General features: G+C 57.7%; 1 protein-coding gene across 3 annotated transcripts in view; it reads right to left on the bottom strand.

The window, feature by feature from the left end:
- The window catches only part of SYMPK (symplekin scaffold protein), a 36,685-nt gene that overhangs the window by 5,318 nt on the left and 4,042 nt on the right, over positions 1–27,325 (bottom strand). Inside the window, exons 2-23 of one of the 3 annotated variants that reach the window (XM_045573715.1) lie at positions 25,646–25,710; positions 25,108–25,230; positions 24,895–24,960; positions 23,656–23,709; positions 23,495–23,568; positions 22,536–22,662; positions 21,177–21,426; positions 18,932–19,102; positions 17,275–17,514; positions 15,557–15,711; positions 14,144–14,294; positions 13,070–13,274; positions 11,592–11,742; positions 9,216–9,451; positions 8,239–8,320; positions 7,926–8,039; positions 6,632–6,779; positions 5,664–5,824; positions 3,470–3,578; positions 3,063–3,163; positions 1,825–1,915; positions 824–925 (exon numbers count right to left, since the gene is read on the bottom strand). In XM_045573715.1, the coding sequence (XP_045429671.1) occupies positions 824–925; positions 1,825–1,915; positions 3,063–3,163; positions 3,470–3,578; positions 5,664–5,824; positions 6,632–6,779; positions 7,926–8,039; positions 8,239–8,320; positions 9,216–9,451; positions 11,592–11,742; positions 13,070–13,274; positions 14,144–14,294; positions 15,557–15,711; positions 17,275–17,514; positions 18,932–19,102; positions 21,177–21,426; positions 22,536–22,662; positions 23,495–23,568; positions 23,656–23,709; positions 24,895–24,960; positions 25,108–25,212 (2,893 nt within the window). In that variant the 5' untranslated portion in view covers positions 25,213–25,230; positions 25,646–25,710. Of the gene's footprint in view, positions 1–823; positions 926–1,824; positions 1,916–3,062; positions 3,164–3,469; positions 3,579–5,663; positions 5,825–6,631; positions 6,780–7,925; positions 8,040–8,238; positions 8,321–9,215; positions 9,452–11,591; positions 11,743–13,069; positions 13,275–14,143; positions 14,295–15,556; positions 15,712–17,274; positions 17,515–18,931; positions 19,103–21,176; positions 21,427–22,535; positions 22,663–23,494; positions 23,569–23,655; positions 23,710–24,894; positions 24,961–25,107; positions 25,240–25,645; positions 25,711–27,325 lie in introns of all 3 variants that reach the window. The other 2 variants (XM_036416417.2, XM_036416419.2) reach the window with 2 other exon arrangements.

The following is a 27,325-nucleotide window of genomic DNA, read 5'->3' as shown; positions in this document are numbered from 1 at the left end:
AAGCAAAGTGACAGGAGGGGACTGCCACCGCCCCTGAGGGAGACAGGAGGAACCAGAGGACAGTTGTCTTCCGAGGAGAGCAAGCGACAGGGAGGCGTCCACTCCAGCTGCAGGGAGAGCTCGGCTTCTGGACCAGAAACCTTCTCGGGGAGGGCGTGGGGGGGGGGGGGCGCTGGGAGCCGAGGGAGAGCCTTCCCACGGAAGAGGTGGAACCGGTGGGACCGGCAGGACTGGGATTCCAACTCAGGTCCACTGACTTCAGATTGTTTTATTTCCGACACCCACTTGGGTGCTGTGTGGCCCCAGGCAAGTTCCTTAACCTCTCTGGCACCTCCACTTCCTCCTCTACAAACTGGAGTCCGCATACTCACCAGGTAACGGGAGGTGTGGATGGGGAGGCACGCTGGGCGGCACCCAGGAGAGCCTGGCTCAGAGTGGGTGCTCAGGCCAGAGGGACAGCAGCTCCCGTGAAGCTGCTGATGGTGGTGAGCTTGACACCATCGCCACCCCCGCCCATGGCCTCCTGGTCCAGCCTGGGCCGGTGCCCTCTGCCCCCCGCCCCCCACTTGGCTGCAGGCGCCGCTTCGCTCCTGGGGCCGGGGCTGGGGAGGGCAGGTGTGTGCCAGCATGTGGTACATGCGCCATTTTCTCAGGAGAAGAGAAGGACAGAGGAGGAGGAGGGCGGGGAAGACGGGGTGGGCGTTGGAGCTGAGTGGAGTTGCAGGTGGCACAGCGGCTGGCTTGGTGGTTCCAGGGAGGCAGGGACTGGGGATCTTCCTGGGTCCGGAGAGGCCGGGCCATTAAGGGGGGCGGGGAGCCTCACCTTTGATGATGGACTTCATGTCGCACTTGGCCGAGTCGATGTTGTGTAATGCGATCAGCAGCTCTCCGGGGTTCAGCGGGGACAAGGCCGAGTTCCCTTCGCCTGCAGGGGAGGGCGGGGGAGGGAGGAGACAGGATGGAAGCCTAAGTGAAGGCTTTCCATTGGGGAGCAGTGAGTGAAGATGAGGCGCCCTCAGCTTCAATGGGACTGGGGACACACACTCACACACACACACACACACACACACAGGGCCAGAGCAGGCAAAGACTGAGGACACAGAAAGAGGGCCGAACGAGGAGCACTAGGCAGCCATCTCCTCCGGGAAGCCCTCCTTCACAATGCAGGCCCTGCAGGTGCCGGCTGAGGGTCCCAGACCTCAGCTGAGGTGCACGTTTTAAATCCCCGGGTTTGAGGGACAGCCTCCAACACCCACTGGGTAATTTTTCCAAGTTAAACGTTTAATTTCCAAGTTAAATGTTTTTATTTATTTTAGAAGGAGAAGAAGGGAGAGTAACACTGATGATTGGCTGCCTGCATACCCCCCACTGGGGACGGAGCCCGCACTGGGCAGGTGCCCTGGCGGGAATCAAACCCATGACCTTCGGTGCAGGGAGGTCACTCAACCCGAGCGCCACCTCTGCCAGGGCGAGTCTTTCTTTCTGACCCTGACGAAAACGGCCCTCCCCCGAGGCCTGAGGGGTTCAGGCGGGAGCTGAGGAGCAGCAGGAATGCCGGAGGGAGGAAGCACTCGGTCCAGGAATGGAAGACAGGAGCTCAGCTCCAGGCTCCACATGCTGAACCCGCCACCCAGGCAGCCGGGGAGGGGAGGATGGGGGCTGGGACAGCTGTTAGTGCCGAGTCTGGGTGGCAGCCCCAGGGAGCAGGGCGAGGCCCCTCTCCCTAAAGGCTCCTCATTTCCGTGACCCCTCTTCCTGCCTGACCCCGCGAGGGAGCCCCCAGAGGAGGGAGCGAGGCGCAGGCCGGGGGCGGGCGGGACCTACCGTGCTGGGTGCCCAGCAGGCGGTTGAAGACCTCCTTCACCACGATGGGGTTGAGCTTGATGAGCTTCGGCAGGGCCTGGATCACTTCTTTCTGGGGGGGGGGGGGGGGGGGGAGAGGGGGGGCAGGTCAGCTGCCTGTGGCTCCGGCCTCCGAGCCTTTCCTCCTCTCACTCCCTCTGGCCCCTTAGGGCTGAGCTTCCTCCCCAGCTCAGTGACAGCCCCACCTTCCTCACCCCTGCCATGGAACGCACCCCTGGACCAGCTCATGATCCCCCCATGATGGGGTGTTATTACCATCACCCCCTCCTTACACAGGGCGGATGGAGCTCACAGCACACAGCCCACCGGGACCAGACCGGGAGGGGGAGAAGGGGAGGAGGTTCCTATTGCCGGGAACAGATCAGCCCTGGGGGTTCCTTTAGGCCTCGGGACAGGGAACAGGCTCAGGGAGGGGCGTGGCTTGCGGGAGGTCCGATGAGGCTGAGGCTGGGCTGAGACTGGCACTGGTCTGACAGCCCCGGATGTGCTCAGTGGGCACCAGGCACCCAGCTCCCTACCTTCTCCAGCCCGCTGAGCGCACAGTGGGCACCCAGCTCCCTACCTTCTCCAGCCCGCTGAGCGCACAGTGGGGCCCGGACACCCAGCTCCCTACCTTCTCCAGCCCGCTGAGCGCACAGTGGGCACCAGGCACCCAGCTCCCTACCTTCTCCAGCCCGCTGAGCGCACAGTGGGCACCGGGCACCCAGCTCCCTACCTTCTCCAGCCCGCTGAGCGCACAGTGGGCACCCAGCTCCCTACCTTCTCCAGCCCGCTGAGCGCACAGTGGGGCCCGGACACCCAGCTCCCTACCTTCTCCAGCCCGCTGAGCGCACAGTGGGGCCCGGACACCCAGCTCCCTACCTTCTCCAGCCCGCTGAGCGCACAGTGGGCACCGGGCACCCAGCTCCCTACCTTCTCCAGCCCGCTGAGCGCACAGTGGGCACCGGGCACCCAGCTCCCTACCTTCTCCAGCCCGCTGAGCGCACAGTGGGCACCCAGCTCCCTACCTTCTCCAGCCCGCTGAGCGCACAGTGGGGCACCCAGCTCCCTACCTTCTCCAGCCCGCTGAGCGCACAGTGGGGCCCAGGGCACCCAGCTCCCTACCTTCTCCAGCCCGCTGAGCGCACAGTGGGCACCGGGCACCCAGCTCCCTACCTTCTCCAGCCCGCAAGCGCACAGTGGGGCACCCAGTTCCCTACCTTCTCCAGCCCGTTGAGCACGGGGATGAGGAAGCGGACATCGGGCAGCCGCTTGTGGTAGAGGTCCCGGACACGCTTCACCAGCTCCGGGGAGGGCGGCACTGCAGGCAGTGAGGAGGCGGCCCGGGTGTTGGGGTGGGAGGGGCGGGGGGGGGCACCAAGAGGGGAGATGGTGGGGGGGGTGGGAAAGGAGGGGAGGAACAGCTTCAATTCAGAGCAGAAGCCTTGGCCCTCGGGTTTCAGTGCATTTAGCCACAGGCTGTCCTGAACGCAGAACTGAGGTCCGGGGTGGGGAGGGACAAGAGGTCCCACGTCAGGGGACCCAGCAGCTTTAACCCAGGTCCTTGGAGGGCAGGGGGGAGGCCTGGGCAATGGAGGGAGGGCGGGAGGGTGGGACTCGGGGGCACCTTTGTCTGTGAGGCTGTGCAGGCATCTCGTGACCAGAGTCTCCGCCCCCTTGGGGCAGTTTTCCACCAGGAGCAGCAGCTCCGGCGAGTTCATGCCCATTCCCCGGATCTGGAGGGAGAGAGACAGGGAGGCCTGAGCAAGGAGCTGGGCGACGTGGGGGGAAAGCTCAGGGAGACCCAGCGTCCAGGGCAGGGTGGCTCGGGAGTGCTGGGACTCGGGGGTAAGAGCTGGTGACAGCAGACCTTACAGATTCTCATCACTAGAAAGAGGAACTTAACGGATGTGAACTAAACTTACTGCTGCAATTGTTTCTCAACAGACGCATATATTAAGTCATTATGACGTATGCCTTAAACCACATGTGTCAAACACAAGGCCCGCGGGCCAAATCCGTCCCGCCAGGCCTTGCAATGTGGCCCGCACCGTGCTGTCATCACTGCACTCCGCTGCGTTTCCATCACAATGACAGTTTATGACTGTTCAGTAAACCATTCGGCCCGCGATTTAGGCTGGATTTTAGATTTTGGCCTCTTCTCTGATTGAGTTCGACACCCCTACTAAACTAATAGGACCATTCCATCTGCACAGACCTGGAGCGTGGGGAGAGCCAGAGACGGCGCTGAGGATGGGAAATCGGGGCAGAGCACCTCGGTCTCGCACCCGATCCCGCGGCCTGCCGGCCTCCCTTTCTCACCGTCATCTCCACCCAACTGACCTTCAGTTTCTCAGGGAGCTTGTCTGGCTTCCGAAGGCATCAGTGACACCTGCCCACCCTCTCCGGGCTGCTGCCCCCGTGAGCACCCAGCACAGGGGGCAGAGGGCCAGGCTTCAGGCGACTGTGCCCTCCTCTGCCACAGCAGTGAGGGGGACCCACAGGCTCTGCCCTCAAGGAGCCACACTCCAGGGGCTCCCCCTCAGGCCCTGGGCTCGCCCTCAGGCTGGGGAGACCACCACTTATCCCCCGCGCAGGGAGGGACAGGCCGGATCCGGTGGCAGGTGTGTGGGGATTAAGATACACACTCTCCTTTTGACCAGATCCGGCACATTCCGGAATGAAAGTATCGAAGGCAGAGACGTAAGAGTGGTTAAAATCCAGCTGCAAATTGGCAGGACAGACAGACATTCCAGATCCCAGGGCCAGTCTGCAATTGAGTTGCTTCTCATGGGGGTGACCCTGGGGCTTGAGGCAGGGGCAGGACAGCTCATGAGGGACATGTTTACACAAATTCCTACAACTAACTCGCGGACTGTGCCTGCCCACCCGCCCGCCCTGCCATGTTTGCAGAGAAAGTGAGAGGCAGCTCAGCCCGTGTGGCTCAGTGGTTGAGGATTGACCTATGAACCTAGAGATCATGGCTAATTATCAGTCAGGGCACATGCCCAGGGTGTGGGCTCAACTCCCAGGGGAGTAGGTGCAGGAGGCAGCCGACCAATGATTCTCTTGGGCCCTGGCTAGCTTTGCTCAGCGGTAGAGCATCGGCCTGCAGATTTAAGGGCCCCGGGTTCACTTCCCATCAAAGGCACATGCCCAGGTCGCAGGCTTGATCCCCAGCGGGGGGCATGCGGGAGGCATCCCATCAATGATTCTCTCTTATCACTGATTATTCTTTCTCTCCCCCTCCCTTCTTCTCTGAAATCAATAAAAACATATTTAAATCAATGATTCTCATCACTGATGTTTCTTTTCTTTTTAAATATATATTTTATTGATTTTTTACAGAGAGGAAAGGAGAGAGAGCTAGAAACATTGATGAGAGAGAAACATCGACCAGCTGCCTCTTGCACACCCGCTACTGGGGATGTGCCCGCAACCAATGTACATGCCCCTGACCGGAATCGAACCCGGGACCTTTCAGTCCGCAGACCGATGCTCTACCTACCACTGAGCCAAACGGGTTTCGGTTCATCCCTGATGTTTCTATCTTTCCCTCTCCCTTCCTCTCTGAAATATATTGAAAATATATTGAAAAAAAGGTGAGAGGCAGAATGTGAACTAGGTCTGTCCAACTCCAGGCTCACTGTGGGCCACCCTGCTGTCCTCTCACGAAGACGGACGCAGCCATGAGCACAAGCTGCAGCGAGGCCCAGCGACAACCCTTAGAGCTGGCTCCCGCGGGACACGGACACACACACACACACACACACACACACACACACACACACACACACGGCGGGGCAGGAGGCGGGGCTCACCGGCTGCTCGATGACCCTCAGCACCGTCCGCTTGATGTCGGCGATGGCCTCCGTGTACACAGCGGCCAGTTCGTGGATCAGCTTGTGGTTCTGGGGGAGGAGGGCCAGGTAGAGGTACAGACACTGCTTCACTGTCTCGTCGGTCCAGGGCGCCGCCACCTCTGAGGGGGCAGGAGACGGGATCAGGCTGGCCACTCCCCTCCCACCCCTCCCGCGCCCACGCCTGCCCTTTGTGGGGGGCAATCGGATAGAGCGGGGCCTGGAAGCAGACTGTCCTAGGGCAGGAAGCCGATCAGGGAAACGGGGTGGGACCAGGACTGCCCCCCTTTTAGGAGCCTCTGCCCTAATTCCCACCCCGTCCCCTCTGACCACTTGCTCCCCCACGAGGCCGAGGGGCAGCCTCTGCCTCTGGGCTCTGTGCCCTGACAGCCCCTCCCCAGCCCTTCCTGGGAGGCTCCGCCTGGCCCGCTGCCGCCGGCTCTTCCCTTTGCACCTCCTCCCCGCCTCCGGGCCACACGTGGCCAGCGCCCCCGTGGAAGCGTCCTCAGCACCCAGGCTGGGCCAGGCCCTGTGCTCCCAGGAGGCCCCGTGCTCCCTCCCAGCCCGAACCTCCCAATTCAATGGCTCATTGACTTAGGGCCCAGGTCCCCCGTCTGTAGTTCCGGGGGCCAGGCCTTTGCTGAGGGAACAGGCGATGATCCTGCCCGGCCCCCCGGAGCCCCGTGGCTGGCCCTCCTGCCCTCCGGCTCTCAGCCCCATGCTCCTTCCGCCAGGACATCCCCCTGACCCTTCGGGTTGGGTCAGGCACCCCTGGGGGCTCCTAAGCTCCTGGGTTTCGCTCCCGGGGCGTGCTGGTCTGGCTGTTACTCCGCCGTGTTCCCCGGTGGGCGGGGCGGGCCCAGCTTGAACCCAGGACAGAGCCCGGAGCACAGCCGTGCTCAACAGGCCCCGATGAACCGGCACCGAACCTGTGTCCTTGTCGGCTCCAAACAGCACGGATGGCGGGTTGGGGTGGACCAGGAGCTGCAGGTAGTTGAGGGCGAACTTCTCTACGTACTCGCGCAGCTGCTCCTTCTCGTACATGCGCTTGATGAACAGCAGGGCCTGGGAGCGCACCTGCGGGGGAGGGGGCAGACGCTGAGCCAACTCTGGCTGCACCGGTGTGAGCGGCGCGCGCGCGCGGAAAGGGCCAGGCCAGCTGGGTGCCCCGCGCCCACGGCTGGGAGCCCACGCCGGGTCCCGCCCGCCTTGCTGCCTACCTGCTCCGCCCCTCCCGCACCACCAGCCCTGCTACCCTTCACCCAGAGCAGCTTTCCTCAGTTCCTCCAGGGGGCAGCATTCGCCCTGGCTGTGGGACCTGGCAGAGGTGCCCACTGCTTGGAATGCCGGGCCGTGTGCCATGTCCTGGGTCACTCAGACACCCCCCGCTGGGAGCCCTGAGCACCGACGGGGGCTGGGCCCCACCAGCACCGCAGGCCGAGCGGGAGCACACAGAGGGTCTGCCGAGCGGACGGCCCGGACGCCGGGAAGGGAGCTGGCGTGAGGCTGCCGCACACGTTCCCTCTGCCCAGAGCACACCGTCCACGCACCTGTCAGGTCTCGGCTCACACGCCTCCTTTTCCGGAAGCCTTCCTGGCCCCTCCCTGGCCACCTCCATCAGGTGGGCCAGGGCTCCCAGCCCCCCACGCAGTGTCACTGCCGCTGACAGGTGCACTGCTCCGCCCCTGGTCAGCGCCCCAGGCCCGGCCAGCCCAGCGCCCCGGCCCGGCCCAGCCCAGCGCCCAGGCCCAGCCCAGCGCCCAGGCCCAGCCCGGCCCAGCGCCCAGCCCAGCGCCCAGGCCCAGCCCAGCCCAGCGCCCAGGCCCAGCCCAGCCCAGCGCCCCGGCCCGGCCCAGCCCAGCGCCCAGGCCCAGCCCAGCGCCCAGGCCCAGCCCAGCCCAGCGCCCCGGCCCAGCCCAGCCCAGCGCCCCGGCCCAGCCCAGCCCAGCGCCCAGGCCCGGCCCAGCGCCCAGGCCCGGCCCAGCGCCAGGCAGGAAGAGGGGCTCGCCACACGGCGGAGTAAGAGCAGGAAGGGGACTGCCCCTCCTGGGCGGGTGAGTACACACGTGTGCACATCCTACAGCTTCATGACATCACACGTGAAAAACCACCACCGCCCAGCAGGCGCTGTGAGCAGGCGCTGTGAGCAGGCGCTGTGAGCAGGCGCCGCCAGGGGAAGGGGCGGAGGGGCTGCAGGAAGCCCAGCCGCACGGCGGGAATCACCTTGTCCTTCTCATGGGAGCTGAGGTCCAGCAGGACGTGCAGGTACTGGAACTGGCGGGACGGGCGCTTGAAGATGAGGTCCCGGAGAGTGGACATGCCCAGGTAGGTGCGACTCTGCAAGAGGGGGGGACCAGGCTCAAGCCGCCTGCTGGGGCCTCGGGGTGGCTCTCTCGCCTCGCTCAGACCTGGACCTGCCCGCACACACCCTTCCACAGGGTCTCGGCTCGGCTGGGTGCCCCCCAGGCCCCACGCTGGGCCCCGGCCCCGCCCGCCACAGGCTGCAGCGAGCAGGGCTCTGGCCTCACTGGCTCACCTCGTCCTCGCAGTACTTGCGAATCACCTCCAGGGCACTCTCCGTGATGAGCGGCGCCTCCAGCACCACCTTGGTGAAGATCCTGCGGAGGGAGGGACAGGCAGCGGCTGCAGAGGACGCCCGCCCCCCAGTTCCTCTGAACCACCGGGCTCAGAGGCCGCACATGGCTCTGCGGGCACAGAGCCGGCTCCCGCGCTGCCAGCTGGGGACCTGGGCGGAGACTCCCCTCTCTGAGACTCAGTGCCTTCCCTCCGTCCACTGGGGACTCCGAGCTCTCCTCATTTAATACCGCAGCAGGAGGGAGAGGGAGAGGGGGTGCTATTTTAGGTGTGGAGGCCACCACAGATGACGACGGAGTCAACGCTGGTGGGTGAGAAGGAGCCAGCCATGCAGTGTGGGGAGCCTTCCAGGTAGAGAGAACAGGAGGTACCAAGCTCTGAACTTGGCATGTTCAAGGAATAGACGAGAGCCCAGTGTGGTGGAAGTTTGGCACAAAACAGAGGCTGAAGGGTAGGTAGGGAGTGGATCCCACAAGGTCCCAGGGCACCGGGAGGCGCCTGGAGGTTATGGGAGAGCAACGGAGACCCAGAGGAGGATTTCAGTGGATCTGCACCATCCAGTGCCCCTGGCTGCTGGTGAGAACGGAGAGAAAAGCTGGAGGCTGAGGACACAGGGAGGCACAGAACTGCCTTCTGTTTGGGCCGGAGAGAAGCCTACGAGGCAGCACTTATTTACAGTGAGAAAAGGAGGCCCAATGGTGAGTGGAGGCCCAGTCAGGTGCTAACGGCCGCTGGAGATCCAGCCTGGGGTGACCAGAGGCCACACTGAGCACCCTTCCGTGGGCCTCCAGCTGGGGGTGGGGGGGGAGGGACACATGCGGACGGACTGGTGGGAGGAGGGAGCCGGCCAGGATCTGGAAAGGAGAGGCGGACGCAGGAGGGGGATGCGTGGGGACAGGAGGTGCGGGCCGCCCTCACCCGTCCTTCTGGTCCGGCTTCTCCTGCAGGCCGGACAGCAGGCGGATGAGGCAGTCCTCGTACTTGTCCAGGGAGCCCGCGGTGCCGTCGGCGAGGTAGGCGTTGTACTCCTGGTAGAGCCAGGCGAAGGCCAGGTCCAGGCGGGCCCGGATGTCCTCCAGGATGAAGGACAGGACCTCGGCCTTCAGGCCGGCGTCGAACTGCGTCACGAGGCTGGCCAGGATCTTGATGCGCACCTGGCGGGACAGCGAGCGTGTTGGCAGCTCCCGCCCAGGTTCGAGCCCCCCACCCCCACCCCGCCCCCGGGGGCAGCCCGAGGTGAAGGGAGGAAGGCAGGGCGGAGCCAATGCCAGCAGGTCCCATTGGGGGAGGGGGGAGGGGGCAGAAAAGGAGAAAAAAGCCAATCATTATAGAATAAAAGGATGACAGTTTCTAGGAGCACCTAAATACACCAGAAAAGATCCTGAAGGATTCCTGAATTTGTCTAGGGACAGGGATGGGGCGCAGATATCTATCTCTATAGCCTGGAGTTCTTTAAAAAAAAATGTATTTTTATTGATTTTAGAGAGAAAGGGAGTGGGTGGCCTCCCATCCACAACCCGAATGGTGATGGAACCCGACACCGGGCATGTGTCCCAACGAGGAATCGATCGGAGACCTCTCGGTGCCTGGGACAACACTGGGACTGAGCCACACCGGCCAGGCCCGGAGTGTTTATATACGACTTGGTTAATGAAATCAAACCTGCCCTGGCAGGTGGCTGATCTGGCTGGAGTGCTGGCCTGCACACCGGCAGCTGCAGGTCCTTCTCCTGATCAGGGCACACACCTAGGTTGTGGGCTCCGTCCCCGCTGGAGGCGTGTCCGAGAGGCAGCCGATCAGTTTCTTTCTGATACTGAAGTTTTTCACCCTTTCTCTCCCTTCCTCTCTCTAAAATCAACGAACATGTCCTCAGGTGAGGATAAAAAATAAAAACTTCAAGAAATGAGAACTCACTAGACTGAGGCTACAATACCAGCAAGTGACAGAACTGGATTTAAACCAGGTACGTGTGTGTTTAACAAAGAAATGTAAAAATAAATAAATAAATAAATAAATAAATAAATAAATAAAAACCAGGTATGTGTGTATTTAACAAAAAATGTAAAAAATAAAAAAATAAAAATAAACCAGGTATGTGTGAATCTAAATAAGAACAAAAATAGTGTGAAGCACAGAGAACACAACAGCAGCCCTCCGTGTGAGTGTGTGAGTGTGAGTGTGAGTGTGTGTGTGTGTGTCTGAGTGTGAGTGTGTGTGTGTGAGAGTGTGTGAGTGTGAGAGTGTGTGTGTGTGTGTGTGAGTGTGTGTGTGTGAGTGTGTGTGCGAGTATGTGTGAGTGTGAGTGTGTGTGAGTGTGTGTGCGAGTGTGTGTGTGAGTGTGAGAGTGTGTGTGTGTGAGTGTGTGTGAGTGTGTGTGCGAGTGTGTTTGTGAGTGTGAGTGTGAGAGAGTGTGTGTGTGTGTGTGTGTGTGTGTGTCTGAGTGTGAGTGTGTGTGTGTGTGTGTCTGAGTGTGAGTGTGTGTGTGTGTGTGTGTGTGTGCGAGTGTGTGTGTGTGTGTGTGTGTGAGTGTGTGTGTGAGTGTGAGAGTGTGTGTGAGTGTGAGTGTGTGTGTGTGTGTGTGTGTGTGTGTCTCTTCCTCCGCCATCTGTGTGGATACGGAGGACAGGAGGCTGTTGAAGAGGGCGGCTGGTGAGCGGCCGAGCTGGGAATGAGAGCCGGGGAGGGGCATCTCTCCGTGGTGAGGTGGGCTGAGGGCGGGGACTGGGAAGATGGGTTTGGGGGGACAGGGCGGTGAGGCGGGCTGAGGGCGGGGACCGGGAAGATGGGTTTGGGGGGACAGGGCGGTGAGGCAGGCTGAGGGCGGGGACCGGGAAGATGAGTTTGGGGGGACAGGGCGGTGAGGCGGGCTGAGGGCGGGGACCGGGAAGATGAGTTTGGGGGGACAGGGCGGTGAGGCGGGCTGGGTTTGGGGGGACAGGGCGGTGAGGCGGGCTGAGGGCGGGGACCGGGAAGATGGGTTTGGGGGGGCAGGGCGGTGAGGCGGGCTGAGGGCGGGGACCGGGAAGATGGGTTTGGGGGGGACAGGGCGGTGAGGCGGGCTGAGGGCGGGGACCGGGAAGATGGGTTTGGGGGGACAGGGCGGTGAGGCGGGCTGAGGGCGGGGACCGGGAAGATGGGTTTGGGGGGACAGGGCGGTGAGGCGGGCTGAGGGCGGGGACCGGGAAGATGGGTTTGGGGGACAGGGCGGTGAGGCGGGCTGGGTTTGGGGGGACAGGGCGGTGAGGCGGGCTGAGGGCGGGGACCGGGAAGATGGGTTTGGGGGGACAGGCGCACCTGGGCCGCCCCGCTGCAGGCCACAGCCTTCTCCGCCCGCAGGATCCGCTTCACGGCGCCCAGCTTCATGGCCTCCACCTGGGCCTCCGTCAGGGGCTTCAGCACATCGCTCAGACGGAAGATTTTCTTGCGGCCGCCGGCCCCCGCCAGCCTGCGTGGGAGAGAAGGCAGGGACACAGAGACTCGGAAGGCCCTTCCGGAGCTCCGGCCCGGGCGTGACTCTCCAGGCCACGCAGACACCGCACGCGGCCTGCCCAGCGCCCTGGAGCCCCGCGGCAGAGCAGGGCACGGGGCAGTGAGCGCTCTGGTTTGGTAAAGGGAGTCGCAGGGCGAGCGGCCATGAGGGAGCGGAGGTCTGAATGAAGAGGGGACAATTGGCACAGATTCCAGGCAGGCAGAGCAGGAAGTGAAAGGCCTTCAAGTGGGGACACGAGGGGCATGGAGGCCTGGAGTGGCAGTGGGTCAGCATGGCCCTGCCGACTGGACCCTGGGCAGGGAGCGGCTGGACTGTGGTCTGTGAGGCGGTCATAACGAGGACAGTGATGGTCACAACCAGCAGCGCTTACGACATGTTGGGAACCATGATCATCTCAACCCTACGAGTTAATCATCTAACCATGATTGTGAACTCAATCTAATTCTACCTGATCCTTAGAGAGAGAAAATATCTCTCCAGTTTTATACATAAGAGGATGTTTTTAGGTAAAAAAAAAAAAAAAAAATCCCACGAACTCCTAAGGCCCTGGTCAGCATATCTAACTGGCTAGGCAGTGTTTCCCCAGCTTCTCTCATGATGAGAATCACCTGGTGGAGCTGTTAAATTACAGATTCCTGAATCCCAACTAAGAAGGGCTAAACTAGAATTTTGGGGAACATAGAGGTAAAACTGTATGTGCTCTAAGACAGAGCATTAAGTTAAGTATACAATTTTACCTGTACATTCCCAAAATTCTAGTTTAGCCCTTCTTAGTTGGGATTCAGGAATCTGTAGTTTAACAACTCCACCAGGTGATTCTCATCATGAGAGAAGCTGGAGAAACACTGGCCTAGGGCGTCAACTCAGGCACCAAAGGGTGGTGGGTTCGATTTCTGGTCAAGGGCAGTAGTGGTTGCAGGTTCGAACCTCAGCTCTGGTTGGGTGGGTATAGGAGGCAACCGACCCCTTCTTCCACTTTCTAAAAAAAAAAAAAGCATCAGCCCTGGCTGGTTTGGCTCAGTGGATAGAGCATCAGCCTGAGGACTGAAGGGTCCCAACATTTGATTCTGGTCAACAGTACATGCCAGGCTGTGGGCTTGATGTCCAAGAGGCAGCAGGACAATAATTCTCTCTCATCACTGATGTTTCTGTTTCTCTCTCCCTCTCTGAAATCATTAAAAAGAAAAAGAGGACTCTGTCTCTGTTTAGCTTTGTCTCTCTCACACACACACACACACACATGCACGCGCACACGCACACCCCAGCTCTGCAGGGCACTCACCGGGGCTGCGTGACAGGGATGATGGGCTCGGGCCTCCTCTTGGCCTGGGGCGCCTCCTCCTCCAGGGTGGCCATGGAGCCCAGCGAGCCCACCACCGAGATGGCCTGGCCCTGGGCGGACAGGCGGCGCTTGATCAGGACGCTCTCGGGCTTCACCACCTTCTCCTCCTTGGGCTCCTCCTTGCACTGCTTGGTCTGCTCCACACCTGAGAGGGAGGCCACACAGGCTCCAGGCCCTCCGACCGCGTGCTCCCATGCAAGACCCGCCATGCCCCGGGCTCTGGTCCAAGCCTCGGACACACAGGACTCGCTTAGGCCTGCACAATGCATGTCGGGAACAGGTCGGCTTTGTGTCACTTTGCAATACAACCGAGGCTCCGACTAGAAATGCCATTCACTGCTGCACAGCCACTTCGGTAAGCGGATGGACATTTAATGGCAACCAACAGACTCTGACACATGACCCAACAACTGGTCTGGCTCAGTGGGTAGAACATCAGCCTGCAGACTGAAGGGTCCCAGGTTCAATTCCAGTTAAGGGCACATGCCTGGGTTGTGCGATAGGTCCCCAGTAGGGGGCATGCATGGAGGCAGCTGATCAATGATTCTCTCTCCTCATTGATGTTTCTCTCCCTCCCTACCTCTCCCATCCTCTCTGAAATCAATAAAAAATATTTTTTAAAAACCACACAAAACACCTGAGGCTCAGAGAGGTTAAGAAACTTAGCCCAAGTCACACAGCTCCTGAGTGACTGAGAAAAAGTCTGGTTCAACTTAGACATCAAACCCAGCCTGTTGGATTTCAAAGTCCAGGGTCTAAAATACTGAGCACTTAATAGATCTACAGGATTTGTAACTATTTCATTATTATTTTGAATATGTTTTTAATGATTTCAGAGAGGAAGGGGGAGAGAGAGAAACTTCAGTGATGACAATCACTGAGCAGCTGCCTCCAGTGGATCTAAAATCTCACATGACTGTCATGTGCTCCACCGCGAGGCGGCGCCCTTCCAGGAAGGAGGGAGCGGGAGGCGGGGCCGATCCCCGGTCTCCGTGGGCCCCGGGTGACACTCACCGGGCCCCAGGCCTGCGGCCGTCATCTGTGTGGCCATGAGCCGAGCCAGGTGCTTGATCTGGGCTTCGGTGCCTGCCGACTCCACGGGGGTGTAGATGGCTTGAAAGGAGGCAGGCATGACCTCGGGCAGGTACACCATGCTGATGAGGACCTGTGGGCGCCAGGAAGGGGAGCCTTTCCTGACTCACTGATCTGACAGGCGCTGGCTCCAGGCCCAGGCAGCCGGGGACATGGCAGTGACCGTGACAGACCCCCTGGGCAGGCAGAGGGGCCGTGAGTCATGCAGCGGTGTGGTGCGTGACGGGGAAGGTGCAGGGGCCATAAGACACGTCAGGACCAGGGACAGCCCTGGCTCCCCGAGGAGCTGGCCCCTGGGCGGAGGACTGAGAGGAGGATAGGAATCCCCCGGCAAAGGGGGAAGTCTTGCTGTGGGAGGGAGCGGGGATGTGTTTCAGGTACAGGAGCAGCAGGGGTGGAGGCAAAGAGGCAGCAGAGCTAGTCCCCTGCCCAAAGAGTAGAAGGAGGTTCAGCAAAAAATATAACATGGACCAGAAATCAACTTAAAAAAATAAATAAATAAAAATAAATAAAATAAAATTAAAAAAAAATCAGCCGGGCTGGTTTGGCTCAGTGGATAGAGCGTCGGCCTGCGGACTGAGGGTCCCGGGTTCGATTCCGGGCAGGGGCATGTGCCTTGGTTGTGGGCGCACCCCCGGTGGGGGGTGTGCAGGAGGCAATCGATAGATGATTGTCTCTCTTCGATGTTTCTGGCTCTCTATCCCTCTCTCTTCATCTCTGTGAAAAATCAATAAAATATACTTTTAAAAAAATCATCAGTATCCTAACAAAGCATATCCATGTCTGTCAGGAAATCATAAGAAGATAATTTCAAATAAGTTTAAACTTGGAAGTTTAAGCACATACTTTAAGTAATGAAGTAATTACAACGAAAAGATAATGAATTTCATGAGTATAAATCAAAATGTGTGGGATGCAGCCAAAATGATACTTAGATGGAAAATCAGATCCTTAAATGCTTATGTTGGAAAAGAAGACAGAAAAGGCTGGCCATCCTGCTCCCGACGCCAATCCCACACCATTTAGCACCAAGTCACGGAGTTCACTCTCTAGTTAACACGGCCCTGCCCCCGGGTGAGTGAGAGGGAGTGGGTCTGGATGGGAACTGACCACCAAAGAGGAGCCGTGGGGGGCGTGGCCAGTGACCCCGGAGGAGGAAAGGTCAGAGAAGAGGTCGGAGGGCCCACTGTCTCCCCCACCCCCGCCCCACCCCGCCCCGCCCCGAACAGAGAGTTTCAGGACTGATGCGCCTGCAGCGGTGGAGTGTGGAGTGGAGGCAGGAAAAGGACACAGACGCCCCCTCCCGCCTGCGGGGACCGGCCCCCCCTTCCTCACCAGGTTGGCCACGTTGTCGGGGGTCAGCAGAGGCTGCAGGAATTCGGCTGTGATGTCCGTATCTGACTGGCCTGAGATCTGGGCTGAGACCTTCGAGGTCCCCGATGGGCCTGGCTCCAAGTCCTTGTCCTCGTCGTCCTCCCCCAGGTTGGGCTCTGGAGAGAGGAGGAGACAGGTGCCGGCTCTCGAGAGGCCGCAGGTCCTCCCTCCTCCCAGGGAGCCAGCGGCCGCCTCCGCAGCCTCCGCAGCCAGGGGCAGCGCAGGCGACGAAGACCTGGTTGCAGGCCTGGCTCTGCCATCGAGGGGCCATGTGACCCTGGGAACTAGCTGCCCCTCTCTCCAGGCCTCAGTTCTCATCTGGGGAATGGGAATGTCAGCCCAGCCCAGCTGATCACACTAAGCTCCAGGAAGATAAAAACTGGTTAACTAATCATTTCCGGAGCTTTACTGTTTAAAACCCCCCGTCTTTGAAATAGCGTTCAGTGTCACCAGGCTCGGGGAAATGAAACCCAGTCAGAGCACTTTGCCTCTATGATGGACACAAAATAAAGAGGCTGCCAAGCCTGTGCTGCACAGTTGGTTGAGCATCATCCCATGCGCCAAGGGATTGCAGGTTCGATCCCCAGTCAGGGCACATGCCCGGTTGTGGGTTCGATCCCCCCAATAGGGGGCACGTAGGAGGCAGCCAATCAAAGATTCTCTGTCATCGTTGATATTTCTATCTCTCTCCCCCTCTCCCTTCATCTCTGAAATAAAAAATATATATTTAAAAAAGAAGTCCTGACCGGTTTGGCTCAGTGGTTCGATTCCGGTCAAGGGCATGTACCTTGGTTGCGGGCACATCCCCACTAGAGGGGGTGCAGGAGGCAGCTGATTGATGTTTCTAACTCTCTATCCTTCTCCCTTCCTCTCTGTAAAAAATCAGTAGAGCCAAAACCGGTTTGGCTCAGTGGTAGAGCGTCGGTCTGCAGACTGATGAGTCCCGGGTTCGATTCCGGTCAAGGGCATGTACCTTGGTTGCGGGCACATCCCCGGTGGGGGGTGTGCAAGAGGCAGCTGATCAATGACTCTCATCGATGTTTCTAACTATCTCTCTCCTTTCCTCTCTGTACAAAATCAATAAAATAAAAAATAAAAATAAAAAAGAAATTATAAAAAATAAAGAAAATCCACATAAATAAAACAAAAGGAAGGAGAATTCTACATAGATGAGGCTAAGTGTGACACTTGGGAGTGGTTACTTTTGGGGAGAGGGGCAAGAGGGAGACTATTTTTATTGTGTTCCTTTCTGTATAATTTAAATAATTCATAATTACTTTAGAGCAGTGTCTCCCAAAGTGCGGTCCGCGTCCCCCCAGGGGTACGGGAAGAGTTGGGTGGGGGTACGCATTGCGCCGGAGTTTGGTGGGGATATGCACTGCACCAGGCTTAGCTGCGCCTAATTCTACGTTCTCATGAGGACGAGGGGTACTCAGTGTTACGGAAATTATAGAAGGGGCACACACATGTCAGAAGTTTGGGAAACTCTGCTTTAGAGCATACTCTATACTTTAATAACCATTTTGATATTTATGTCATCATACACAATGTAACTATAACGTTAATAAAAATGGAGATTAGTTTGATGAAGTGACTGAAACACTAAACACGGTCAGTGCCTGCCACCCCGCCCTCCTGCCACCCCACCCTCCTGCCACCCCGCCCGGCTCTCCGCTCACCCAGCTTCATCTTCTTGAGCGAGGACTCCGCGTCGTCGCGAGGCCGCTTGCGGGCGTCCTTGCTGCTGGGCATGTTGCGGGTGATCTCGGCCTGCGGGGTGCCCAGGTCCACCAGCAGGGTGGTGATCTGGGCCTGGAACTCTAAGGAGGCCGGGTGCTTGAGCACGTTCAGCAGGTGCAGCTTGAGGTTCTTGCGAACGCTGCTCACCTGAGATTTGGCCAGCGTCGGGGGCAGGTTGGCTGAGGAGAGACAGGAGGGTTCTGCTGTGAGCAGAGCCCTCGGGCCTCAGTCTCACTTCCCAAGTCCCAGCAGTGCTCACAGGCGTCTCCTGAAAGTTCCTCATGCTCCGATCGAATGCGTTGCCTTCCCTCTATACCAGCTTATGCTTAAAACCCCCGAGATGCCGAAACTTGTTTGGCTCAGTGGTAGAGCGTCAGCCTGCGGACTGAAAGGTCCTGGGTTCGATTCCAGTCAAGGGCATGTACATTGGTTGCGGCACATCCCCAGTAGGGAGATGCGCAGGAGGCAGTTGGTCAATGTTTCTCTCTCATCAACGTTTCTAACTCTCTATCCCTCTCCCTTTCTCTGTAAAAAAATCAATAAAATATACTTAAAAAAATTAAAAATAACACCCGCCCCCCCCCCTCCCCCGAGAGGTTTTCATCAGCATTACAACCTAATCCAAAGAGAAAACTTACCCTTCCCTTTATTACACACAGAATCTCGTCTCCCTCCATCTCTGGACGGGAAATCCCAATATGCCTCCCCTGGGGATGACTACAGCCTCACCGTCACCTCCAGAATGTCCCACTGAGCTGCTCCCACAGCTCACGTGGGGCCCTGCCACCAGAATGACACTGGAATGCCCACCAGTCACCTTGGTGGGCGAGCCTCCCCTGCGCCAGAGCAAACGAGGACGCCGGTAACGGGGCCTGCCCGGCGTCCTTCCCCGCCTCCTCGGCCAACAGCCCTCCCATCCTCCCGTGAGGGGACCACCCTGGCTCCATGCTCCGTCCAAGTGGGCAAAGCCCCCGGGCCGGTGAGAGCACAGCAACCCCTGCGCCACTGTGATTGGCTCAGACACAGGCTTGTCATCTCTTCTCGGCCAATCAGAAACAATGGCCACCAGGTCGCGGAGTTTTGCTGGAATGACTGGAGAGGAGACACTCTCTCTTCCTGGGGTTGCCAAGTGAACAGAACGGAAGCCTGGAGCTACTGGGGGCCATCTTGGCTACCTCAAGGGAGGAGACACAGAAGGACCCCAACATGGGAGACAATAAACCCACAGATGGAGACAGAGCCAGGGTCTGCACTCACATCTCTGCTCAACTTGCCAGTGTGACATGTGCACAAAAGCAGAGAAAACAAGGAATCGCCATGTGCCCATCGACGTCTCGCTTATTTTGACACATGGATCCTCCCTGCTTTTGGGGGGAGGGAGAGAGGCTGGAATGTTTAAGGCATTTCACAGACCTGGTGTCCTTTCACCCACAGGCCCCTCAATAGTGAAGCCAGCATCGAACCCAGAGAGCCTTCTTTGTGCCCATCACCCACTGGATGAATGACGAATCTCTCAGGAGCCCACCACCTGGCACCCACATTTCCCCGGCAAAGAGCCGACGGCCGGGTAGCGGGGGTGGGGGAGGACCAACCTACCATGCAGCGTCTCATAGGCCTGAATCACCTCGGACATGAATATGGGCCTCTGGCGGGCGATGCTGGCCAGGGAGCCCAGCGCTGTGGTCAGGTTGATGGAGGAGATGGCGGGGTGCACCATGAACTTGAGGAGCTGCTCCAAGGCTGCCTTGCCCTCTTCCCACAGCACGTCTAGTGAGAGAGGGAGGGGGAGAAGGGAGCCAGTTAGCAGGAGCCTCTCTCCCGGGGCTCTGGAGAGAGCAGCCTTTGGGGCCGACAGGAGAGCGACCTCGTACATGGAAGGCTGTGATTGGCTGAAAAACAGGAACTTTAGCACGGATGAGTCTTCTGAGACTTAATGAGTATAAAGATGTAGTGACGAGACTGCTCAAAACATGAGAGAATTTTAAATATCCAACTCCCAGAATCGGACGGGATGAACTGTGTGGATGTAAACGCTGAGTACTTATATATGCGTAAGTACACACAGGGAACTCGGAGTCCTTCGTACCACCCTATGCTACTGACCCAGTCCCAAAAGCTGACCCTTCATAACCTCACTGTTATCTTTCTTTGCAAAAACACTGGATAAGACATGGAATAAACCCAGCCAGCATGGCTCAGATCAACATATGAACCAGATGGTGACGGTCTGATTCCCAGTCAGGGCACATGTCCGGGTTGCAGGCTCCATCCCCAGTGTGGGGTACGCAGGAGGCAGTCAATCAGTGATTCTTTCTCATCACTGATGTTTCTCTCTCTCCCCCCTTCTTAAATCAATAAAAATATAATTTAAACAAAAAACAAACACCAAATGGGATGTAACCATACTATGGAATATTGTATAGCAACTGAACATGATTTTCTTTGTTATCCTCACCTGAGGAAATTTTTTTCCATTGAGTTTTAGAGAGTGGAAGGGATGGGGAGAGAGAAAAACATGGATGTGAGAGGGGAGGAGGAGGAGGAAGTGGGAGGAGGAGGAGGAGGAGGAAGCGGGAGGAGGAGGAGGAGGAAGTGGGAAGAGGAGGAAGAAGTACAGCCCCTCTCATGTGCCCTGATCAGGTGACCAGGGCTGGGGATCGAACCCGTTACTCTTCGGTGTGTGGGCTGATGCTCTATCCACTGAGCAACACCAGCCAGGGCGAACATGATTTTCATGGGGAAAGATAAAACTCAAGATAATATCGTTGAGTTAAAAAGGTTGTCAAGCAATACGGAAGAGCAGCAGTGGAGGAATGCTTACAATGCTCACCCTAAAGTACATAATGACCCCCAATTACCAATGAAGAAACAGAATAGGTCCCAAGAGAGCAGAGATTCAAACACAAGCCACTCCACTCCAATACTCTCAGCTGGAAATCTAAAGCATGTCTCTGCTCTGTAAACAAAAAAGTCACCAAACGTAGAAACTAGGAACACACAGGCAGGTACCTGTCTGCATGGAATCGTCTGGAAGGAAACAGTATTCTGAGTAGTACTTTTCTCTGAGAAGCAAGACCGGGGGTATTTTCCCTTTTACCCTCCACATTCATTGCTCAACACTTAGTGGTATCGGCGTCCTACTTTTATAATTTGCAATTGGAAAAACTAGCATTTACTGAACACTCACCTTCCTCAGAGAGCCTCACTACCCACAGTGAAAGGGTGTACCATCACCTCCATCCCTCCGCTTCCCAGAGAAAATGAAGTTCAGAGAGGGAACTGGCCCAAGTTCACACCGGGGTGTATGTGAATGGTGACGCTGGATTTGAACTTAAGTATTCAGGCACTTGAGCACGGCATTATACTGTCCCAGGAAACTAAAAACCAAGAAGTGTGGGAGGAGGAGGAGGAGGAGGAGGAAGTGGGGGGAGGAGGAGGAGGAAGTGGGAGGAGGAGGAGGAGGAAGCGGGAGGAGGAGGAGGAAGTGGGAGGAGGAGGAGGAGGAAGTGGGAGGAGGAGGAGGAGGAGGAAGTGGGGGGAGGAGGAGGAGGAAGTGGGGGGAGGAGGAGGAGGAAGTGGGAGGAGGAGGAGGAGGAAGTGGGAGGAGGAGGAGGAGGAAGTGGGAGGAGGAGGAGGAGGAGGAAGCGGGAGGAGGAGGAAGTGGGGGGAGGAGGAGGAGGAAGTGGGAGGAGGAGGAGGAGGAGGAAGCGGGAGGAGGAGGAGGAGGAAGTGGGGGGAGGAGGAGGAGGAGGAAGCGGGAGGAGGAGGAGGAGGAGGAAGCGGGAGGAGGAGGAGGAGGAAGTGGGGGGAGGAGGAGGAGTACAGCTGACGGAGCACTCACTGTATTGGATGTAGGGGTGGTCCCGCGGCACGCGGTCCAGGCTGATGTCCTGCTCGTGGCGTCGGGGTATCTCCGAGTCAGCCATGCGGGGCGACAGGGTGACGATGAAGGCCTCCACGAACTTGATGGCGTGGGTGCGGACGCCGTCGTTGTCGGAGTCCAGCAGCACAATGATGTCCCCGGCCATGGCGGACATCATGTCCCAGCAGGCCTCCTGGAGCTCGCTGATGACCCGCGACTTCACCATCCACTGCGAGCGGCCGGGAGGAGCGCAGACAGAGAAACGGGGACAAGGCATCAGGCGCCAACTCTTCCGCTCCCGGATATCCACCAATGATGATGAAAATTCCATTTGGCCCTGGCCAGGGCGCTCAGTGGTTAGAGCCGGTCTGAGCACTGAAGGGTCGCGGTTCGATTCCAGGTCAAGGGCACCTACCTGGGCTGTGGGTTTGTTCCCTGGCACCTGTCAGGGTCTGTGTAGGAAGCAACCAGTTGATGTCTCTCTCTCACAGTGATGTTTTTCTCTCATGCTCTCTCCGAAAAGTAATGGAAAAAATACCCTCAGGTGAAGATTAACAAAAACAAATAAGAAAAATACAAGTCTGTCCCCAGCCCTGAGCTAAGGGATACTGGGGACAGGACCAGTGGTGATCAAGACAGATCTGGTCCTGCCCACGAGGGTCACCGAAGTGACCACTGGAGTGATGAAGGCTCAAATCTTAAGCAGGACAAAGGAATGAGAATGTTGACCATAGAGGCGGAGGCAGAGACTGAATGAATTCATCTTCACATGATCGTTAATGAATGCACCATAGTGCTCTTTTCCTTATAGCACTATTTAATATTTCTGTGATTTCTTTAAAAGTATGTTTTTATTGATTTTAGAAAGAGAGAGAGGGAAAGAAAGAGAGAGAACAGAGAGGGAGAGACAGAGACATCGATGCGAGAGAGAACCATCCATCAGTTGCCTTCTGTATGAACCCACAACCTGAATATATACTCTGACCAGGAATCGAACCAGTGACCTTTCAGTGCATGGGATGGTCCTCAAAAGAACTGAGCCACACCGTCCAGGGCCCCTGGTTCTTTCATTAGGGGTGTCCTCGCCCTGGGCCGTGAGCACCATGATGGGAGCACTGACCCATCTTGGTCACAGGAGAGCTATTGGGGAACGTTTGCTGAATGCGTACATGGATAAAGCATGGGCTCATGGCGGTCCCTGACCATTAGACAACCCTGTTGCCTGTTCCCAAAGACCCACAGCACCTCGGAAGGAACCCGATCTGACGCTGGTTTTGAGCGCTAACAGGTGAGTCTGTAACACGTGTCAGCCGGGATGCTCCGGGCAGGGAGCCCTACCTGCAGGGCCACCTTGTAGAGCTGGGTCATGGTGAGGATGGCCCGTTTCACCACGTTCACGTTCTCGTCCCTCAGGAGCATGTTGAGGTTCGCGACCAGTTTCAGCAACAGCTCGATGTCCCGCTTGCTGGGGAGGGAGGAAAAAGGGCAAATCAAGCCCGTCTCTGGGCAGGTGGAAGGAACCGGGCTTCATGAGGAAAAGGAAGTCAGGGCAGGGCCAGGGAGGGTTGCTGAGGACAGAGGAAGGGAGGGTGAGAGCCAGGGCCCCCTGGAGGTGAGGTTCCTGCAGATACACTGTTGCAAGCAGAGGGGCTAGGAAGCAGAACAGCATTTTCTGAGGAACAGCAGGGAGGCCAGGAGCCGAGTGAGGGTGAGGCCCTGGAAGAGCCAGGGTGGGTTTCAATCTCAGGGAGACTGGCCGGGAGGTCTGAGAGCAGGGAGGGCCCGATCCACTCACATTCTGGCAGGATCACTGTCTGCCAAGCGCAGGAGGAAGGGGCGATGGGAACAGTGTTTCCTTTCGGGGAATTAAACTGTTTTGGAACTAGATCCTGAATGTGCTAAATGCAACAGCAGAGTTCCCTTCAAAATAGTTAATGGTCTGTCATGCGAGTTTCGCCTCAAGTAAACAGAGGAGAGAGTGGAGGGGAAGCCTGCACAGGCCACTGAGGCGGCCCGGGAGGAGGCATGGCGGCTGGAGCGACAGCCAGGGAAGCAGATGGAACGGTCAAATGCCGTTTCCATTTTAAAGGCACGGTCAGCAGTCCTCCCTGGGAGAAGCAGAGGTACAATAGTTATCCCCGGCAACTCCAAACCTCTGACTTATGAGCTGGGGAGCCTGTGCATGGGACGGAGACGGGGTCTGGGAAGTGGAGGGCAGGCTCTGAGGGCAGGGCCGGGGGGGAGCTACGGAGGGGGACTCCAGGGGCGCTCCCAGGGGCTCCCCGCCCGCCCCATACCATGCCTCCTCGATGAAGCCGATGACGAACTTGCGCACTTCGATGGACTTATCTACTTGGAAAGCGATGATCTCCTGACGATGTCGGGGAAGAAGGCGTGTCAGGGCGGTGCCAGGACCGGCCCCTCGCCGCTGCCCCGCCCCCGCCCCCCTGTCACTCACATCCAGGAAGTTGTCCAGGAGCGTGGGGTCTTTGTTGATGATCAGTTCCTGGACCTGGAAGGAGAGTGGGGATGGGGAGGAGGAGCACCATGTAAAACCAGGTCCGATGGCGCAGGCAGGAGTGTGGGGGACAGGAGCACGGGGTGGGCCGCAGACAGAAGACTCGGTTCAAACCCTGGCTCTGCCATCGCACCGGGGCCGGCAGGGCTTTTCCTGAGTCTCTTCTGTGAGGGGGGCTCTCACACAGCCCCTCGGGCTGCTACAGGCCGCGTCCTGGCGGACAGTGAGTGTGTGGTACGCACGGGGCTGGAGGAGGGACGTGCTGCAGGGCTCCGCCTTCCTGAGGCTCGTCCGTCATCAGCTCCCCACTGTCCTCTGCCTCTACTCCCCACCCGCACGGCCACAGTCCAGCAGGAACGGATGACGGCGGGAACCCGTGCCTGAGGCCCTTGTCCCTGTCACTTGTCCTCTGGAATCAGCGACTCCCACAGACACTCTCACGTACGCCCAGCGCCAGCACAGGCCTGGCTCCTCCGACCCAAGGTGCTGCTGTTGAGCTACCTTCACAGCAACTCCCCCGCCCCCAGGAAGGCCCCTCAGTACCCCACTCTGGGGGAGTCAGCTACACAAAGGGAGTAGCTGACTCCCCCACCAGTAGAGTGGGGTACTGAGCAGGTAGCAGGCCTGGGGTTCGGAACCCCACCTGCTTCCTGTTTTGAACCACCCCACACCCCCACACCCACACCCCTGCAGACTCCCATGTCCTCTTCTGCCCTTGCACAAGCTATTGTGACCTCTTCTCAAGCCCCCCTCCCACGCTTGGCTGCTTTCCGTCCTTATCCTCCATGTCTCAGCCCACGTCCCCTCTCCCAGAAAGCCCTCCCCGAGCTCCACAGCCCCCGGACGCCTCCTCCCAGCTCTGCTCACTCCGTCCTCACTGTCACATGACCTGCATGTCTTCAGGGAGGAAATGAAGGATGAAGCGCACAGGATCTGAAATCCTAGCAGAGTGACTGACTGAGGGCTGATACTTAAGCTCTGAGACTGCTTCTCTCCCCATAAAAGGGGATGGAATGACCCTGCCTCCCGGAGCTTTGGTGGGAACGAGAGGAGAGCAGCCTGAACGGCACCGCACAGCACGGCAGGCACAGCCTACGTGCTGGAATGGGGACACAGTGCTGTCAGCACCCGTGTGTCTTCCTCACGGCTCCCCAGGCCCTCCCGTGCCCTGCCCCTCACCTGCTTGAGCAGTGTGATCTTGGACTCACTGGGGACCAGTGCCGCCTGGTTCAGGAGATCAACCACCTAGAAGGAGGGGAGAGGCAGGGGGTGGTGCTGATCTGGCCGGCCCAGCCCAGCCCCTCACACGCCCTGGGCTCTGCCAGCTGGGGGCGGACGGCCCAGACAGGGGCTGTGTCCCCACCCCCGCCCCAGCCCTTCTCCCGTGCTCACTCTCTCCGAAGTGGTCATGACATCGATGCCGAGCCCCTCCTCCTGCGTGAAAAACTGTGACGCCACGCTCCGGCGGGTGACGCTGTCCCCGCTGCTGCCTGCCATGGCTGCCGCCAGTATGCCCTGGAGAGGAAAAGATGGGCGGACCTTCCCCTCACCGTCCCAGCCCGAGGGGTTCTCCGAAGCCCTCCCGTCTCAGGGTCTGTCTCGGCTGTAAGTGCACCCGAGGGCTGTAATGTGGGGGAGACTGACGCCTGTCCGGTCAGGGGCGGTACCAAGCCCCCTCCAGTACTGTACACACAGCGGACAAGTGCGCACACAGCAGCCCCTCGCCCGCCTCAGGGCCTCTCCGTCTGAGCTGTATGCTCCGGGCTGGACACCAGAGTGAGCTTTCTGACACGGGGACTGGTTGCAGAATCCTGCGCAGTAATGACTCAATATGCAAGAAAGGGCCTCGTTAAATACGTTATGTATCAGCCACTTTCTAGAATGCTATGGAGCTGTCTTTCAAAAGGTGGTAATAACACTGTGGCCTCACCTTGTTGTCCCAATACACCAAGGTTTTGGGTTCGATCCTCGGTCAGGACACATACAAGGAACAACCTAGATATGTATAAATAAGCGGAACAACAAATCAATGTTTCTTGCTTTCTCTAAAAATTAATAAAAATAAATCAATAAATTAAAGAAAAAAATGTGGGGTAGGGAGGGGAGGGGAGACTTTTGGGCATCTGTCCCAAAGCAACACTGGCACAATTATGAAATAAGGATACCAACCAAAGACTATTCCTAATAGCAAAAGACTACTAGTAATCTGAGCGTTCTCAAATAAGGAGTCTGGCTAAAAAATGATGATGTATTATATCTACATAATCAAATGCTATGCAACTGTCAAAAGGAATGAGGGAGGGGAAAGAAGGAATGAGGACAATACACACTAATAAACAGTGGGCTTCAGCACACTTTAAGTGAAAATATGCAAAATGGAAGACAATGTGTACAGTGTGTCCCCTTTTTACGAAAGAAGGAATGATGCTTAAAAAAAGAAAGATGCCCTAGCTGGTTTGGCTCAGTGGATAGAGCATCGGCCTGCAGACTGAGGGGTCCCAGGTTTGATTCCGATCAAGGGCACATGCCCAGGCTTCGGGCTCAATCCCCAGGAGAGGGTGTACAGGAGGTAGCTGATCTCATCATTGATGTTTCTATCTCTCCTTCTCCCTTTCTCTCTGAAATCAATAAAAATATATAAAAGGAAGGAAGGAATAAAGAAAGAAACCCTGAAAGTAGAAGAGAAAGGAAATGATAAAACACAACACTTTGGTGGGCCAGCTGAAGTGGCTCAGTTGGTTGAGCATGTCTCTGCACCAAAGTGTTCTGGGTTCGATTCCTGGTCAGGGCAAATACTTGGGCTGTGGGTTGGAACCATGGTTGGGAGGATACAGAAGACAGCCAATCGATGTCTGTCTGTCTCCCCTCCTTCCTCTTTCCAAGCAGGTCCTCAGGTGAGGATTAAATAACAAAAACAACGTGGGTGGGTCTTGGTGTAGGATCATAAAAAGATGTCCGCGCAGCCTGCTGTACCACAGAGTATGTGCAATTCCATCCATTTTGTCACGTTTGTGTATGAACACACAGCAGGACCGGAGTCAGTTTCCCCTTCTGTGGAACAGAGGTGGTAACAGTTCAACCTCCCAGGACTATCCTGAGATACATGAGTTGGCACACCTAGTAAACACCAGTATGAGATAAATACAGCTGCCACTGTATATGGGAAAAGATCTGACCGGTACTGCATAATCTGTTAAACAGAATTTGAGGAAGGTAAAAAAGATACATCTTGCCCTAGCTGGTGTGGCTCAATGGATAGAGCATCGGCCTATGGACTGAAGGGTCCCAGGTTCCATTCTGGTCAAGGGCGCAGGCCTGGGTTGCAGGCTTGATCCCTAGTAGGGGGCGTGCAAGAGGCAGCGGATCAATGCTTCTTTCTCATCATTGGTGCTTCTATCTCCCTTTCCCTTCCACTCTGAAGTCATTAAAATATATATTTTAAACCACATGTGTCAAACACAAGGCCAGCGGGCCAAATCCGTCCCGCCAGGCCTTGCAATGTGGCCCGCACAGCGCTGTCATCACTGCACTCCGCTGCGTTTCCATCACAATGACAGTTTATGACTGTTCAGTAAACCATTCGGCCCGCGATTTAGGCTGGATTTTAGAT

The sequence above is a fragment of the Pipistrellus kuhlii genome, unplaced genomic scaffold (genome assembly GCF_014108245.1).
Source record: "Pipistrellus kuhlii isolate mPipKuh1 unplaced genomic scaffold, mPipKuh1.p scaffold_m20_p_55, whole genome shotgun sequence".
Classification (NCBI taxonomy): Eukaryota; Metazoa; Chordata; class Mammalia; order Chiroptera; family Vespertilionidae; genus Pipistrellus; species Pipistrellus kuhlii.
This window is presented reverse-complemented; position numbering and strand designations above follow the sequence as displayed.